The following is an 18,310-nucleotide window of genomic DNA, read 5'->3' on the forward strand; positions in this document are numbered from 1 at the left end:
TCTCACTAAAGGGGAAGCAATTAGGCTGATGTGACAGGTAACAAATGGAGACTTCCCAACATGTGAGACAGGTAATTAATAGCTGATCTAAAGATGGCCGAATGACTGAACCCCTGTGTTATGTGGTTCATGACTTGAGACAGGGAAATTTAACTGTATCTCTGTGTCTTTAGACTAGAAGCAACTTCCGTTCATCCTCTCTCACTCCTCTTTGCCCTACTTGTGTTCTTTCTTTCAGGATGATGATGATGTTGAGCACTGTGTCTTCGTAGGAAGCTGTTTTTTTGTGTTGTTCCACATTGCTCCCTCTGTGGAGGTCATGGAGATTTAAGGACTGTGAGTGCGCTGTTCTGTGCCTGACCTAGATTTATTGAAATTTCCCTTTCTACTCTGTTTTTAGGTATCTGAAATTTATGTTGCCTTTGTTTCAGAAGTAGGGCAAGAATGGAAAGTTGCAAACCAGGGAAGAGTGTAGTCCTCAGGTAGTAGATGTTGTTGGGACATTGATGAAGAATCTTTCTCTGTGTGTAAATATAAATAGCCAAAGTATTCCAAAAGAAAACAAATAGTTTCTTGTAATCCTCTGTAAATTATTATGAACTCCTCCACATCATATGCATTATTTCAAGGACTAAAGCAAAACTGCTGGTGGCCTCTAATGTACAGTAAGACCAAATCCCTTTTTATATAAACTGAATAAGAACCAGAGCTGCCCAGAAATAGCAATGAAGAATATCTCATCTGGCCAGGGGCCCGCCTTCAGGTCGGCAGCTTTAACTTTCACTTCTGCTGCTCATGTGGCTTGGGTTTGGCTGGAGTGGAGCTTGCTGGGAAATCAGCCAGACAGAGTAGTGTGGGTAGATGAGCAGAACGAAGATTTCAATTGTGCTTAAGTTTCCCATGGAAAAATCTGATATTGTTTGGGTGGAATAGCCATTAGAAAAGATTTTCCTTTGTGTATGTTCTGTGTTGTGAATATAAAAGAGGAGACTTTAAGAATCTCTGTCTGAAGATAAATCATCTAAAGCTAATATCGGTGTCCCTGCTGCAGCTTGATGTTAAACTGACTTCTTATCTGACACTCTGCAAGGCAACACAGTCACCGTAGCAAAAACCCAACTACTCCTTCAATAAGCCTTGTTATCTGCTTTTAGTTGTCCCTGGCTCTGTGAGACTTCTCCACAGAAAACTGCACCTGAAACAGCCTTAAAAGAGACAGAAGCTATAACAGAAGTTATACATTAATCATTGCGAACTGATTCTAACTTTTATTTATCCCACTTGTCAGTTCAACTTCACCAAAGACAGCTTGTTAAAAACATGCAGTGCCTTTCTGAACTGACCTTGTGGAATTAATTATTTTTCCACTTCCTGTGATTTGTTTGCTTTGTAATGAGATTCCAACATCTGTCTGTCTGCTTCTTTGTTCAGTCTACACATGCTCGGTGAGAGATGCTGCCTGGTAACAGTAACGTTAGAGACGGCCTTCTTTTCTACATTACTCAATGTCTCCTCTTTCTCTGTGTCTTTGTCTGAAAGCTCACTACAGTTTACGTTGAGTTTACGTAGTCAAACAGTCAAAACAACCCGACTCATTTCCCTCGTTTGGCAGTAAGATGCACCTGCACTGCAGGCCCCAGGTGTTATTTTGTTGGTTCATTATATGTGACATTGTGAGAAAAACATAAACACATGCTTTATCATATTTGTTTGAAAAAAAAAAAGTAGGATCTATTTCATAAATTGCACAAAATAACATAATTACACAAACCAAAGAGACAGATGCTCCTTTTTCTCCTGCAATTGTACGGTACAGTCATTTTATATTCACAGAAATAAGCCGTTAAAGTGGAATAATAGTGTCATTGAATGCTTCCAGCAGCCTGCCATTTACTCACATATGACTATGTGTTTAGGACTTTGACAAGTGTGTATTGTATGTGAATTGTCGTAAAACATGATCTAATCTTCATCTAAGTCAAGAGTATTAACAAATATAATATAGCTAAAATAATAACAAAAAAAGATTCTGAATTTTCTTGTCTTTATTAAGAACAACCATAAAAACCTCATAGTGCTAATGGAAAAAGTATGTGAAGCTCTTCTTGCCTTGCCAAGAAGAGATTTCAGATGCTCTACAACCCAGAATAGTTGATTTACAAGCTGAAAAGGGTTACAAAGTGATGTCAAAGACTTTAGAAACTCACCAGTCTACAGTTAGTTAAACAATCTACAAAAGGAGACACTTTGGGACTGTGGCTACTCTAGTAGCTGTGGGCGGCCAGTCAAAATGACCCCAAGAGCACAACAAAGACTCATGAGGTAAAGGAACAACCCCGAGTGACAGCCAAAGATTTGAAGGCATCGTTGGAACTGGCTAACATCTGTGTTTATGAGTCTACAATAGGTAAAACATGCCTACAAGCAGGGTGTGTGCATCGCAGGACACCACAAAGAAAGTTGCAGCTTACTACAAAGAACAGTGCTGCATGCCTGAAGTTTGCCAAAGACCACATTGACACTCCACAGCAGTATTGACAAAATGTTTTGTGGACTGATGAAACTATATTTAATTATTTAGAAAGGACACACACAGCAGTACATTTGTTATAAAAAAAGGCACTGCATATCATCAGGAAAACATGATCCCAATCGTAAAGTATGGTGGAGGAAATATGATTTTGTCCTGCTTTGCTGCATCAAGGCCTGGCCAGCTTGCTGTGATTGGGTAAAAGATGATTCCAAGGGTTCACATACTTTTTCCACTAGCATGATTTATAGGTTTTATAGTTGTTCTCAATAAAAGACATAAAAGATCCGAATTTGTTGGTGTTAATATTTTTGGGACAGCATCTTTGTTAATACTCTTGACTTATTAATTAAAAGATTAATGCAGAAAACCACAACATTTCAAAAGGTTTACATCCATTTTTTTGCCACTGTGTATTTTAAAATTTGGGCATATTTACTGAAACATATACAGTGCATACTTTGTCTACATTCAAAGAGTTTATGCAGAATGAAGACATCTAAACATCTGTTAATCTGTCATGTTTGAATCTGGTTTGGACTTGTCCCACAGTTTTTATGGTTCATAGACTCAATCCAAGAATGACTATAACTTTCAAAATAATTTAGGGAACATCCTTGCCTTCAATAAATGTTAGAACCATTAACATACTCATTTACTGCAGCCATTGAAACACATTTATTCATATTTACTCCAGGACTTGTCTGTGTGCCCAAATGTAGCATCTTCCCTCGTCTGTTTGCCTGAGTACATATTTCAACTTTTTCCAGATCAATGAACCTTAGAACAGGTGCAGCAGCTACTAGAGCGCAACTTTTTCCATCTGCAACGTGCATCACTCTTATCAGCTGTACATGTCAGTGGTGAAAGAAGATTAAAACTCTTTTACTTAAAAACTACTGCTGGAACATAAAAATAATCTATTACAATTACAGTAGAAGTACTCATTTGGAAGAACAAAAGCCCCACAAGAGTGCTGTTAGACTGTAACTATGCATCATGTGCATCTTAACAGTCCGGTAAAATGATGATGTTTGATGGATTTGACTGCTGAATCTAGAAAACAAAGTAATGTCCAGCCTACTTTGAATGCAACTTTCCATGCAAATAGTTATTTATATGAATCTGAGAAGTTTAGAGGAGGAAAATTCTTCGACACCTAAAAATATATCACAGGAATGATTTCTGCAAGGAGTTACCTGTTGGAAGTACTGGTTTACATCGTAATCATGAAGTGCAAGAATAAAGTGCAAACAAGTATGTTGATTGTGTAAATGTACTTAGTTACTTTGCACCACTAGTACGTGAATGCAGTTTAAAGACGTGAGGTTTGGCCTGTCGTGATTCTCAGGTATTCCAATGTGTTTGCAGCCTTACCAGGGCTTTGGTCTCCTCCTCGTCTTTGTAATAGTGGAGCTGGTCCCCTCGCAGTACAAACCAGCGACTATGCCAAGTCTTGACAAACCCTCCTTGCTTTCTGAGCCACCCACACCTGACGACGTTCGATTGGCCCTGCCTCTGAACTTCTTTACTGGTCTGACCTCCGCTGTGCTGGGGACTGCTGTGGGACACACGCTGGTCATCCATTACTGCAACTCCACCCTGCAAACAGGCAAAAACAATTAAAGTTCGTTTATACTGACAGAAGTTGCAAGTTCCAGGCAGACAAAACATAAGATAAACAAGCGTATTCTGCAACCTATTACAAACAGATGATTCACAATTAAAAACACTCCCCTTCCAAACTCAAAGAACACAATTTGTAGAAAGAGACATTTTTCAGTGCTAAAGATTTTCATGACGTGTTTCTCAAAATCTCACCAAATAAAACCTGAATGTGAAATGAATCAGTGTGGCTGAATCATGTTATTTTTTATGTTACATATTACCAGTACATATACTACAGAGAACGGTTATGGGTGCCCTGTTCTCTGTGATTTGCCTTTCATGGTATATTGTGTCATTTGGGGCAGATAAGGTTCAGTGTTGCAAGGAGAGAAGACAAGAAGGGGAAATGTAGGAGGAAAAATTCATATGTCAGATCAAATGACCACAGGCCAATCCTCACATGTCTTTTATTTATTTATTTTTTCATTCTAAGTATGTTGGCCTGCCAGTCTTTCTTTTGAGCAATATTATGTTTCTCTCTCTCTGTCTTTGAAGTTTTCATGTGACAGAACCTCTTTTGTTCAAGTACATGAAACTAAAACAAGCATCTCCACCACATAAGTTTGGTGGAAATGCTCATTTGAGAAACATCTGACACGCAGCCTTTACTATACTGGACCTGTCTTAACTTACTGTTACTCTTAAATTGCTGTTAATGTCTTATCTAGTTATCACAACCTAAGTCAAACCAGTGCTGCAACAGCTGCATTTGCTAAAACCATGTGCTTCTAGCAGATGTTGATAAAACATGTGTAGTTTAATTAGTGCCTCTTCTGATATAAAGTGATTTTTCACTGATTCTCCAAAATTTAGTTTACCTGTGTCCCTGCTTATCTTCAGCAGGGGCTGGAGGTTGACCTAGACCCCGTGAAGCAGCAGCTGATCCCTTTTAACATCTAGGGCACTCTGCTTTCCTATTACTATTTTACAATTCCTCACTCATACAGTATGAATGCAGCGGCAACACATGACCTTAAATGCACTCAAAAATTTTACAGCACATGCAATAAATCACCTTAGACATACTGTTTCCATAATAGTTCAAACCTCTGCATCATTCAGTGACATATGCTACCACTTGGAGACTGCTGCTGTCAGCTCTTCCCATTGCCATGTTATCAATGGCTCTGGTTGAGCTTGGTTTGGTGGCTGTCCAGTCAGCCCACGGGTCCAGATGACAACCAGATGCTGATCCACTTTGTTCCAGGCATCGGTCTAGCAAGTGCAGCAGGGCTGCTGATTGAAATCTTCTCACAGTCCAAATGTGCCTGTCTTGTATGCATGTGCATGAACAAACATGCTCTCTCATCTGCATTCCAGAAAACAGCAGTTTCCTCTTGTTTTCCACTGAGGTAGCCATAACCTACATATTATCCTTTATCCATCTCTACTTCATTTTCGTTTCACTGTCTAACTTTCAAAAGCTATGTGGGCTAAAGTGGACGGCAGTCTTACTTAAACATTAAGTAACCTCTGTGTCCCTGTTGCTTCCTACACACTTGAATCTGAACATGATCATGAACACACCCTAACAGCATAAATCATCATCTGGGGTTTATACAAACATCTGTTGATGGAGTCACCTGCTGTGTTGTGAGTCTGGTGCCACAGCCCCTTCACAATTTCACGCCTTCTGCACAGCGCCTAGTTAACAGCACTGCAGGGACTGGTCTGAGCTACACTATGACTAAAAAAAGGTAAATAACTCACAGGTTTCTTCATGTGAATAACTTGAGGCTGACTGAGAGCTTTTAAAATTTACATTACACCTAGGTCAAGTCTATAAGTAATAAATAGCTACAGTATGTGGGGGTAGAAGACATACTGATGATGAAGTACAAAGCAAAATGAAGTACAAAACCACTACCTCGGATGTTGACATGGAAATAAAACATCTGTTGGATGGAGAACTGATTGCTTACTACTTCACAGCCAGCGTGTCTATGTCTACTTCTGCACAAAACTACTGTTGTCCATAATGTGCAACAATTCAGTAGTGACTTTTGTCAAGCAATAACCCAACAAGCTTTAAAATCGAAATAGCTGACCTGTTTTTTAAAGCAGGATTTTCTACAGTCTGTGGATATTCATTCTGCAGACACTTTTCCAGTTACCCTCCCGAATGGTTCCAGATGTGAGTGTAAGCACATTTACGGAGCAACTGCAACATCTCTGCAGAAACATGTCACGTTTTGTCCATTCAGCACATTGAAAACAGCATCCCAGAGGATGGTCCCTGTGTCCCTGTAAAACACCTGTGCGTGCAGGTGCATGTGTCTCTATATTTCTTCATGGCTGTGCTGTCTCTGTCCCCAGAGCATTTCCCATATAATAATTATGATTTTCCCAACCATAACAACACGGTCAGAACAGAGACACTGGAGACAAAGAAATATAGATATTTACAAGGCAACAAGGTCACAAGAAAACTTTAATGAAAGGTAGTTTGAAGTAAGAATATGTTGCTTTGCTCACAGAAATAGTCAGATTTCAGCTCTACTACATTAAACGTTATAGTTTGATGGAGTAGTCTGCGTTCAATGCTGCAATTTATGCTCTACTACTGCTTGTGTGCCATCTGCTTGTGTCTAGTCACACTTAATTCTAAGTGTTAAAGACATGTTGAGTTTAAGAATATCCCAGAATTTTCTCACAGCACTCTGACCGCACTGAGAAGAAGTCTGTGGGAAGAGACACCCTGACCTTCACCATAAACAAAAACAGCTCAATATACAGCACAGGCAGCCACACACACTTGTCCACATACCACAAACAAATACTCTACTCTCACTGGAAAGAAAGACACGAAGATAGTCACGAATCAGCCCCCTAAGGTTTTGTGGCATGCACTATAATTGCGTAGCAGGATGCAATATATCTGTGGCTCTGTAGTAGTCGAAGAAAACTCCAAGTAAAATGAAAAAAACAAAAGAGCCGAAAGAGAAGTGAGGGGAATGACTGAGGTGTGCAAATTAATGTTTGTTTCCATTTGGTCACAGACGTATTAGTATTCTCTGTCTGTCTTTGTCCATCATTAAAATGCTTGAAGAGCCAGACCATGACAGGATCAGGGATGCCTTGTGATCTGTGTCTGTCAGTGAAACAATCAAATACAGCTACTCGATGTGTCTTGAATGAAAATTGTTATCAGCAGTCAAGATGACACTGAACCACTTGATGTAAACTGATACTTGATACTGATGATGAACCTGTGTGTGTAAAAAAGGTCCTGAGGTTTGTAAGATTTTTTGGAGAGTGTACTTTTACTGACAGGCTTAAATAAAGTAAAAGTAACTTTATGTTGTTGTTTGATATCTTTGTTTGAACTGAGCTGCTTTGGAGAAACAAGGATTGAGGATTTGCTTTATAGCCTGGCTCATCTTTTTAGAAGTTAAAGTCAGTCATGCCAGAGACATTTTTGGTGAGGGTAAAAACAAATTGCATTGGAACCTAAATCATACATTTGGACTGCAAAAAGAAGAGCATTAAATTACTGTTTTGTTGCTTTTTATACACATTTTTGCCCAAACTGAAAAAAATAAAATAAAATTTTAAATGGTGGTGTCGGGCAGGGACAGTGGGAGGACCACAGGAAGTGGCCGGTCAACGCAGCCACAAGGGATCATTCTGTCGAGAGAAAATTGGAATCTATAAAGTTAGATCTACTGCCTTTCCCACCCTGTGTTTGCTGTAAAGCATCAAAATGTGACATAAATGTGCTGAGTGAATTCTACCATCATGTGTTACTGACCATTTGCTGTGCTTAGCCTTTACCTCTTTGTTACTATACACCTGTCAAGCTTTTTGTTTGCACATGGTACAGTGCACAGTTTACAATGATGACAAATTGTTTTTTCACAAACAGTGTGTCCTTCATTTTAGACCATTGATTTTAACCACCCAGCTGATCACCGTGATGTAAGCTCCATGAGCTAATGAAAACAGTGTCTATGGATGACTCCTTAATGCTTCTGACATCAGAGCCTGACATAGCAGGAGAGTTTGATGATTGATACGAATTGTGCAAAAACACAGTGGCTAAAGCATTCTCCTAGGTATTCAGCATTTGTTCTCATATGTAGTGCTTGGTGGTAGCAAAAAACACATACATATAAACACCACCTTAGACTGAAAGTCCTGCTGTTTCTAGTTCCTGTTACTTTAACAATCTGCTGCAAACGACCTTCAGCACATTGTTTCCATTTGACTAATGAAAAGTACATTTTATCCTCATAACAAATGTTATCAAGCGATACAGTGATGAAGTGGTTAGAGTTCCAGAAGGACTGGCTGAGTCCTTTCTGAGTGGAGTTTACATGTTCTCCTCACGGGTTTCTTCTGGGTACCATCTAAAGACTGACTGGTGACTCTAAATTGCCCATAGATTTGCATGTTAACATAATTGGTTGCTTGTCTCTATGTGACAGACTGGCATCTGTCCAGGCAGTGCCCCACCTCTGACCCAATGTCAGCTGAAGTCGGCTCCCACGCCCCATGAGCCTATGTATGATTATAATATCGGTAAAGGTAATGCTTGGATGGATTAAATGATATCAGTGTTCACAGTAATGCAAATAAACTCCTGCTTGAAGCTTTAATGACTCATGGACATTAATTCTAAATTCATGTCCTGTGACATGTGGCAGACAGTGCCATTACCATCTGTCTTCAGCCCTCAGTTTTGCATTTTCAGCAGCTGCTGTACCCCACATTGGCCCCTGTGCTTGCCAGTAATCCCTGTGCCAACTTTCCTTGGATGATAGAAAGGCCAATGGTGTGTGAAACAGGAAAGTCAGAACGGTGCTGCCATTTAGTCTTATCGTCATGTTATTTTTTGATTAAATCTTCTTTCACAGGAATGTCTCATCCTTCGCTGCAAAATTGTCAATAAGTTGTGATGTGGGCGACTTCTCTGTTTGTTCAGTTCCCCTGTGTTTCATTAGCAACCCTCCCTCCGAGTCTAATTCAGAACAAAGTCAACTGACTTGATGTTCACTCAACATGAAGCTTAACATAATCTGATTGTTTGTGTATGTGCTCAAACCACCAACATGCCCTGCATAACAGCAAAAACACCACAAAACATGCAACAGGGGACATGTGAACCTCACATTACCAGCCAGTGCTGTCAGCTCTTTAAATATTCTTTAGCAGCCTCCCGTCTAAAGCCTGCACAGAAGGGCCTCCGCGACCCGCATGTGTTAAAGACAAATATAACCCTGCGCTACCAACGCTGCTACCTTGACAGCAGCCTGCTTCTGTTAGACTCCTGCTGAAAAGTCACAGAGGTGAAAGGAGGGCATGTGTCTTACTGCGCTGTTGCGGTGCTAATCGTTGGGGAGGATGTGAAAGAGGAAGGGCATCTGCGTGGTCACAGATGGAAGAACTAACGTTTGAGAAAAAGAAAAGAAAATCCTGATTCATTGCTCCTTCCAACACACACACACACAAGTCAGGACATAATTTAACGCACAAGGGGGGTTACCGTGAGGTCGGGATCTGAGAAGCTCTCATTATGGGATTGGTACGTCGTCCATCAGTCACTACCCACACAACCAACTGTGAGTCACAAAGACATAGGTGGATAGATGGAAGCAGGAAGAAATGAGAGCAGGTGAGGGTGGGTGGTGTAATGTATCACAAACGCTGAGGGACCAGCTCTTGGAGATACATTTTCTTTTTGCTCCTGTGGCTGAAAGGCCTCATAAACTCTTTTGCCTTCCTGCTTAAATCAACGTGATGAATCAACGTCTATTTTGTCTACACACCAATTTAGACACCATATGTGCCCCCTCCCTGCACAGTCTACAATGCAGCTCTTTTGGTATGATACTGTACACTTGTTACCCCTCCCTTTCTATTTTCCCTCACACCATGTGTCATGGTATGTGTGGGAACAGAGCAGCAGCCTCGTAGAGAAATGAGGGTGAATGCTTCACTTTGACAGCTGACTCATTTCATATGTGTCTGACAGATTAAACAAATAATACTAGCGATGCAGCTTTCTTCTGCAAGACAGTGGACACAAAATATGATACACAAGGTTGCAAAGTGAGAGGGCAAACTGAGATTCATCTCTGATCACTGTCATTTTTTACCGGAGACTGTTTGCTGTAGCACCTTGGGTGAAAGGTGGATGCCATGCTGGCTCAGCATTTCAACCTTCATAGTTCACTTTACCATATATCATCCGTGTAAACAAGCCTGAATCAATATGTAACAGTGACAACATCGACCTATGAGTCCCTCTAAAGATACTGGCACATGATATCTGTTACTCCAAAAACGAAAGTGTAAAAACATCAATTATTTGGTGGATGGGGCGAAGGTCACAGTATGTGCTTGATGAATGTTTGCCTTTGAGCGGTTTCCTGATGACCACTGGAGATTCAAGGAGGCTTTGTACCATTTTGTCATGATTACACTTAGACAATATATCACGTTCATTAGGTAGTTCTAGAAGACCTGGTTGGCAGATTTTGTTGACCTCTGACAGAAGCAGTACATAGCTCAGTTTCCAGTCTTTGAGGTGAACTGCCCTAATCAGCTGCTTGTGGGAGCCTCATACATGATAATGGTTATCAGTGTTCTCTTGTAGGTGCAAGGAAGAAAACAAGGACACTTCCCAAAATGCGAAAGTCTTCCAATTCCACTTTGATCTTATATTCAGTTTTGTCAGTTTTGTCCTCCTCTCCATCCCCTTCTTCTGTCTTAATAAACAGACATCACAGACGTAGACCTGGGAACCGTCGAACGCAGCAGCTGACACAGGGAACCTGATCCCTTGGCTTTCCAGCAGCACAGCCTGTGCACTGCAGATATTCCTGGCACACAGAGGTCATCATATCTTTCCTTCTTCAAACCGCAGCTCATGTTTGCTTTAGCATCTTGCTTTTCCATTAGCAGGACCGGTGGGGGAAACAGGTTGTAGAAGTGTCTGCCGTCCCTGGTATTCTATCAGCATTTATCCTCCTTGGCCCTTTTCACTCTTTCATTTTTATTGTCCGCTTTTTCTTTTTCAGTCTCATTTCTCAGTTGTGGGAATGATGTGAAATTGTACAAATATGCAGCACAATTAGCACAACTACTGTAGCACACTGATCCTGACATAATTGAGGTTTCTTCTCCATTTGGCCAGCCGACAGCCAGACAGGGGGTCAGTGCTTCGGATGGCACACACAACCGTCTTGCCATCTGTATGTCTTGCACTAGAATTGGCAAGTCCTTGCAAAATGCTGGTCTAACAGAGCCACAGAATTTTAATTACATGACCAAACCCTGTGAAAAGTCAAACTGATGCTTTTCAGCTGTTCAGCAATCCTTGCTATGGTTACACTCAGTGATGTTGTTTTTTCTTTTGTTAAAGGCTGACAGTGTAGCTAACATGCATCAAATAAATGTTATAGCTTTTAGCCACAGTCACAATATAGAGTTTTCACACCAGGCCCAACACATTGACAGTTTTTATACTCTAATTGAAGGTTTGCACCCTTACCCAGTTTCAAGATGAGTGGCACAAAGTTAACATCACATTAAGCTACTGATCAAATCTACATTATCAGAAAACCCGAAATGTTTGACATTTGTCGAATAACTTATTCCAAAAATGCAAAAGCATGGAAACATGAACAGATACAGAGAGCTCCACCAGGTCTGAGCATCGTTACATTCCTACTACAAACCCAAGTGTATGGAGATGTCTGAATGTGGCTCTAGAGCAAAAAGGACATATTCAAACTAAATCAAAATCAAACATTCAGGTATTACAAGACTGCAGAGACAAAAACACAAACTGTACCTCAGAGCAGACTCACCGTTCAAACAAGCAGCCTTGTTGAATCCCTCAGTTCTGATGTGTGACTGTGGTATCCAATCCAGTGACAGGCAAACAAAAAGATCCTGGGCTGAGACGAGCTTAAGTTGCACTCCACCTGTGTGTGCACACCGGACTGAGTAAGCCGAGGCTCAGTCGAGTTGTTCAACTTTTCCCCTGACTGCTCACACCATCTGCATGCTGAGAAAGTCTCCGCTGTGGACAGGATGGCTGTCGCAGTCAGCACAGTCACACATGGGGAACCATTACAGAGGGAGTCCGCCCAGACACATGCACACCCACATGCTCTCACACACAAACACAAACACACACTCTCTCTCCCAACTGTGTAACTCAGGCAGTCCTAACTTCACCAGTCATCCTTGCTGGTGAGACGCTCACACACAGGTCTGAGAAGCCTGTGTGTGTATGCTACTTACAAGGAGGAGGAGGGAGGAAAGAAGGAGGGGGAAAGTAGTTGTGTGTGTGTGTGTGTGTGTGTGTGTGTGTGTGTGTGTGTGTGTGTGTGTGTGTGTGTGTGTGTGAGAGAGAGAGCATGTTTGAGGAAGTCTTAAGATGAGAGCTCTGACTGAGCAGTGCTCCAGCAGTGCAGCTGACTTTCCTTTGTATTTCAGATTGCACACAAGCAACTGGCAGTTCTTAAAGTCTCACACTGTGTTCCACTCCTCTCAAAATGTTAACAACCAAGAATGACTTCTCTGTGGCTAATAACGTGGAATATAAATCCTGCACTTTCCATACACCATTCGTGAGTAATTCTGCACACAAACCCAAACGTTGCCCCAGTTTGAAGGTGTTTTCACGATGACATGTACAAATGACTGTGTGCATGCAGCTCAACAAACATTTATTTTGTGACGCCGTCCTCAGTTTGGTGTAAGCCCAGCTGTATACACACCAGTGGAAAGCGCATCTTGTTTACTTGAGTGGTCAATAAATGTCTTCCCTTTCCACGGCTTCACACGCTTGCTGCAGCTTGAAGCAGGACTTTCATAAAACCCTGTGTATAAAAGTGTTAAAAGGAGATTATATCATCAGTATAGACAATATATTGTATTTGAGGCATTTATGGATTTGGAAAAACACAAACCACCATCTCTAATGCGCAGCTGTCATGCAAACTTTAACAATGAAAATTATAGTAAGTGAATATGTGTAATTATATACAAAACAGTTTAATGAACAACAGCTTGGAAATAGGCATGGGCTTCCCAAAGAAAAACAAAAACACTGCAAAAACTACATAAAGAATGAGAATATTCTACACCTGTGAATGAGGTTAGCTCTAGTGTGGTGTGCTAGAATAACTGGTTGAATAAGGTGAAAAAGGCGATTCGTAATGCTGAATGTGGAGGAGGAGGTGACTTCAACTAACAGGATTCTGGTTGGGTTGCGTGTAAGATGTGTCAAAGTGTCCGATTTTGCAAGAGTGAAAACTTTTTAGTGACGTCAACCAGTTCCCAACACTTCCGACTTCTAAACCTTCAGAGATCAGCTAATAAAATCAGTTTAATTGCATTTTAATCGCAACACCATAACTTCAAATTTGAAGTCCGTAAAGTCCCTTTGGGTCCATCGAGGGGCCCTGACCCTTAGGTTGGGAACCTGTGATATAGAAACTTCTGGCACCAAGTTAGTTCACAAACTTTGGTGTAACTACTGTGACCCATACTAGCCCATTTGCAGTTACCATTAGTTGCACTTGTTTACCTATTTGCTGCTCTTTGTTGAAATATATGAAATGTCATCACGTCGTTACCACGTCGTTAGAAAAGTATTTTTAATCATTTCGATTTAATTGCCTCTGTGCAGAGATATTTCTATTCACCAGTCAGTGAATGTTTGTATGCAATGTTTTATAATGACTTACTTGCAATAAAATATAATCACCACCCATAAGGTGTTGTGAAAATCCTCATTAAATGAAATGAAAAGCAAAAACATGAGGCACTAAGCCTTATGTCTCCAGTCATCCTTCAGCACGTTTCATTATATTTGGAGGACGTGGAATGCTGAACATGAAACACAGTGACCTTGTGATGTAAGAAGTGGCCATCTGTAAACAAAGTGGAGCTGCGTGTACTCCCATGAGATACTCAGGAAGATAACAGATAACTCATATGATTAGAATGGATGAGTCTTCACAGACGACGCCTGTGGGAATAAAAATATTCTCAATGGGCTTGCTGTTCTCATGGCCTTCAAGTCAGAGATACTGGACAGTTGATGACTTCTGAACAGGAAATGATCATTTTCTGGAAGCCCTCATAGCCAACAAGGTTCTCCCAGTGGACTGGAATGACATCCATTATATAATTTCAGAGCTGACACCGTTACTATATTAATATGCAGTATTCACGTTTTCACTCTTAATGCTCTGTACCTGGCTCTAAACGTACATTGTTGATGCATTGTCTTGTTCTAGTGTGTGTCATGACATAAATTGTGGTGAAACTGTGTGTGAAAATGCACTGTATGAAGGTTGGGAGTGATTGGACATCAATCAGAGCCAAAAGGAGAGTGAATATTGGGCATTGGTACGTAATAACCCTAACCCTAACCCTAACCCATCCACTTAAATGGCAGAGAGCTCGCTTAGCATGTGAAAGATAGCCGAATCGATGTCTGCATATTACAAACGATTCTTTCTTGAGGCACAAGAAGATGCAGTTATCTAACAATAATGACTCCTGGTGCCGCTGGTCCCTGGCCACATGTCACAGTGTCCCTGGAGAAAACACTGAACTTCAAACCCCTTGCATCCACAAGAACTTTATCAAGGGGATTAATAAAGTATCATTAAAAATAATAAGTCAACACAAAAGGAATGCTAACAAGCTGTTTGCCAACAGGTTTGTTGTAATAATTTAAAGAAGGTTGATGTGTATTAAAAGCTGGTTTACAATGCCCCCAAGTGGCCAAGGTTAGTGAACACAGAGCACTGACTCAAATCTGAGCCTCGGGAGCATCCTCGTGTTTTGGGGATTTAAAGAACTCATAATGAACCATAGTGACTTGGGTTACGTGCCCCATCTCTCTCTTACCTCATTTCCTGTCAGCTCTTTGCTGGGACCCTCTAATGAAAGAGTTAGATGCAAACAAAGTAAATTGTTGACACGTGAACAGTACACGTACAGTACGTATCTGTAAAACCATACCAGTGTTTGTCTGGGTCAGGGTCTCCCTGGAACTTTTATACACTTCACTGCACACAATTTTGACTCCTTTTGTAATTTTGTATACTGGAACAAGGTGGCATCTCCTTGTTGTAACATGCTGACTGTGTGACAAGCAACACAACTCTTTGACCGAGGCAAATTTACAGCTTTATAGCAGGTCAAGACCTTTTTTCTGCTTTTGTCTACATTAAAATAAAAAATCCCATTGACCTTAACTTCCATTTATGTAATTGTTATTTTTTTCTAGTTCAGTAGCCAAGTCTTCCATCCTGTAATGGTAAAAAAATCTTCTTCAGCTTTTCTCCACACCAAAGAACATCCAGCATTGTCTTTCTGTTAATGCAACATCGCCCTCTGGCGGTGACATTTGGATTAGGACATTGACAAGTTTGTTAACAGCTGTTCCGACTAACTTCTAAAGGATAAATACACCAATAATGATCACATTGTTATAATGTCTAATTAAAATAAACTGTTTGTTTGGTAATATATGTTACCATTAAAGCACCCCAACTACATTAGATAACATTAGATAGAACCTTTTTTAGACACATCACAGCTAGACAGACCCAAATTAAGACATCTTAACCAAAATCTCACACTGAAGTATTTGTAAGAGCTTCAGGTTGGACTGAATACAAATTTATGCAAAAATAATTATATTATACAGTATCATGAAGGAGCCACCAGAGGTCCATGTGTCACACCCGTAAACAGTCTGTAGTTGCTCCAAAACAAGGTGCTCAGGAATGATTTCTTTACACAAACCTACTAATAAATTCATGCAGTACTTATAGTATGAGCACTTTTTACACAGCTTTTAAGCTTTTAAGTTAAACTTTTGTAATCTACAGGAAAAAGTGTTCTTTGAAATGTGATAAACTTACATCCCTGTGTGATCAAAATGCATCTATAATGTACAAATAATTGATATATTTAAACCTCATTTAAGCACATGCCAAGTGCAGAAGATCACTGCCCTTTTTCAGTGATGCTGTCTCAAATATGTCCACATTAATTTTATTGACAAAGAATTTTAACACACACAAGGATGAACACACAATTTGCTTCCAGTCATCAGTATCCATCAAATAAGTCATTAATCATCATCATACAGCATTGTTGCTAATCCTGTGCTATTTTCCAGTGAAATGCAGGCTGTGCTGGTAAAAAAATAAACATTGATGCTTAATTTTGTTATGGAGAATAAAAAAACAAAACAAAAACTGAAGATAGACAAAAACACAGCGAGGAGGAATGTTTAGACCAAACACAATACTCCAGCTTATTATAACCAAATGTAATTCTCTAGAGAGAATCTTAAAACAAAAGAAAACAGTGATAGAAACTTAGCAGTAAAAGAGCAAAAAATGTCATCAGTCAGATCTGTTGGTTGAATTAAGCTATGTGACATTAGCAGCAGTGCTTCCTCTTAGTTTCCATTCCTCTCAGTTTTGATATCTGCCATCAGTGTTATCAGTCGCATCACTTGATTTCCTTGTTCGCTGTGTTCATGTGTTGTCTCCAATGAGCCTTGTCATTCTGCAGCTACAATAAACAACCTGTTGAGGAAGGGCCAAACTGTAAATACCAGAACATCTATTTGCAGTAAATCAGTGTTATTTACTACTCCGTTCACGCACCTTTGTTTCTGCAGAGGAGGCAGTGACGTGTTCAGGGAGTCAGATAAAGGGTATTTCTCACCAACTCTTTCCTGTTATTTTCCAGGGTCCTTTGTTTGGTTGCGAGACCTCGGCCTGTCGGTTCTCAGGGGAATAAGAGGAACATTCGAGCGTGAGCGCTCATGAACACTCCTGTCCTCGTACACAGACTGCTCCCATACCTGTCTATATCACTGCGTGCATGTTTCTGTGTCCTTGGACTGAAGTAATACAAGCCTGCAATGATTTCACGTCTATTTCATGAAATTCTATGTGTTGGTTACATGAACTGTAAAGATCAGGAAATTTGAGAATTTAATGGAAGAGATGTGTTATTTTAAAGCTTGATCCCACAGATTTTGTAGTTTTAGAACAAAATAGGAGATTACTTCAAACTCTAATGCTAGTCAAAGTTTTAGAAGAACTACTTGTCACTAATTTATTCAATTATAAGCGCATTTATGTTTAATATTTCAGAGAAAGCTCATGTGTTGACAGAGTTCGGCGACGGGCTTTAATTTAAATAATAATTGAATAAAGTGAACAGGAAATTTCTCCTCACTAAAGAAGTGGGAATTTGCAGTTCGTGTGTCACTTTTGGAGTGTCACTTGAAAAATTCCTGTCCTATGGGCAGACACAACAACAACAGGAAGAAGGACCATTTTCACAGGTGTCAGGAAGCACAGGAAATAAACAAGCTGAATACTGGAAAACATTTTTGTTCCATTAAGAGTTAGAGGTGAGGCTAATAAGGGATATTTTTAGCTGTGACAGGATTATTTAGAAAATGTCTGAGATGTTTGATACTTTAGTTAAATTTTCTAATTGGAGACTTTTTGGAGTACATTCAAAAACTTCATGTCAACACCATTCACTACACTTGTTAACACATTAACTTTCAAATTAATCCTGATCAGTCTGTATTTCAAAGACAGAAAACTGGACTTTCTTTGTCATGGTGATAGAGTAAGTTTTTCCTCTCTTCTTAATAAAGTAGCATTGAATACTGGCACGGCACACACATGCAAGTTAAAGATGACGTAGGTTTAAAAATGATTTATTAAAGTTCTGCTGCATAAGTTGTAGGTAGAGAAAAGTTGGGCCACCTTTATTGATGTTTTCATCCAGGAAGGAAATTCTTTTATACACTGTGTAGTCTTTAAAGCAATACCTTGAGAAATCAAACTCAAAATTTTAGAACACTTCTCAAGGTTGTGTGTTTCTACTGATGACTAATGCAAGTCTGTATTCTTGGATCATCCTGGAAGTTTTTATTTTTGTTTGCAGCCGCTCCATTTCAATGGAGCTTTATATGTAAGGCTTGGTTGAGAAAATTCTTGAAATAGCTGCTGAGTTTTTTAGAACCGGCAAATCCCACCGAACCTCTGCAGTTTTTCTTGTAATTCATAATAAAGGGTTTGATGGTACATGTTTTGT

At 40.0% G+C, this 18,310-nt stretch overlaps 1 protein-coding gene across 2 annotated transcripts in view; it reads right to left on the reverse strand.

Moving 5' to 3' along the window:
• Nucleotides 1-12,405, reverse strand: part of arhgap24 (Rho GTPase activating protein 24) — a 51,661-nt gene extending 39,256 nt beyond the window's left edge. Inside the window, exons 1-2 of one of the 2 annotated variants that reach the window (XM_026355956.1) lie at nt 12,013-12,405; nt 3,908-4,132 (exon numbers count right to left, since the gene is read on the reverse strand). In XM_026355956.1, coding sequence (XP_026211741.1) covers nt 3,908-4,117 — 210 coding nt within the window. In that variant the 5' untranslated portion in view covers nt 4,118-4,132; nt 12,013-12,405. Of the gene's footprint in view, nt 1-3,907; nt 4,133-11,996 lie in introns of both variants that reach the window. The other variant, XM_033326278.1, reaches the window with a different exon arrangement.
• Between the last annotated feature and the right edge of the window lie 5,905 nt (nt 12,406-18,310).

The sequence above is a fragment of the Anabas testudineus genome, chromosome 12 (genome assembly GCF_900324465.2).
Source record: "Anabas testudineus chromosome 12, fAnaTes1.2, whole genome shotgun sequence".
Taxonomy (NCBI): Eukaryota; Metazoa; Chordata; class Actinopteri; order Anabantiformes; family Anabantidae; genus Anabas; species Anabas testudineus.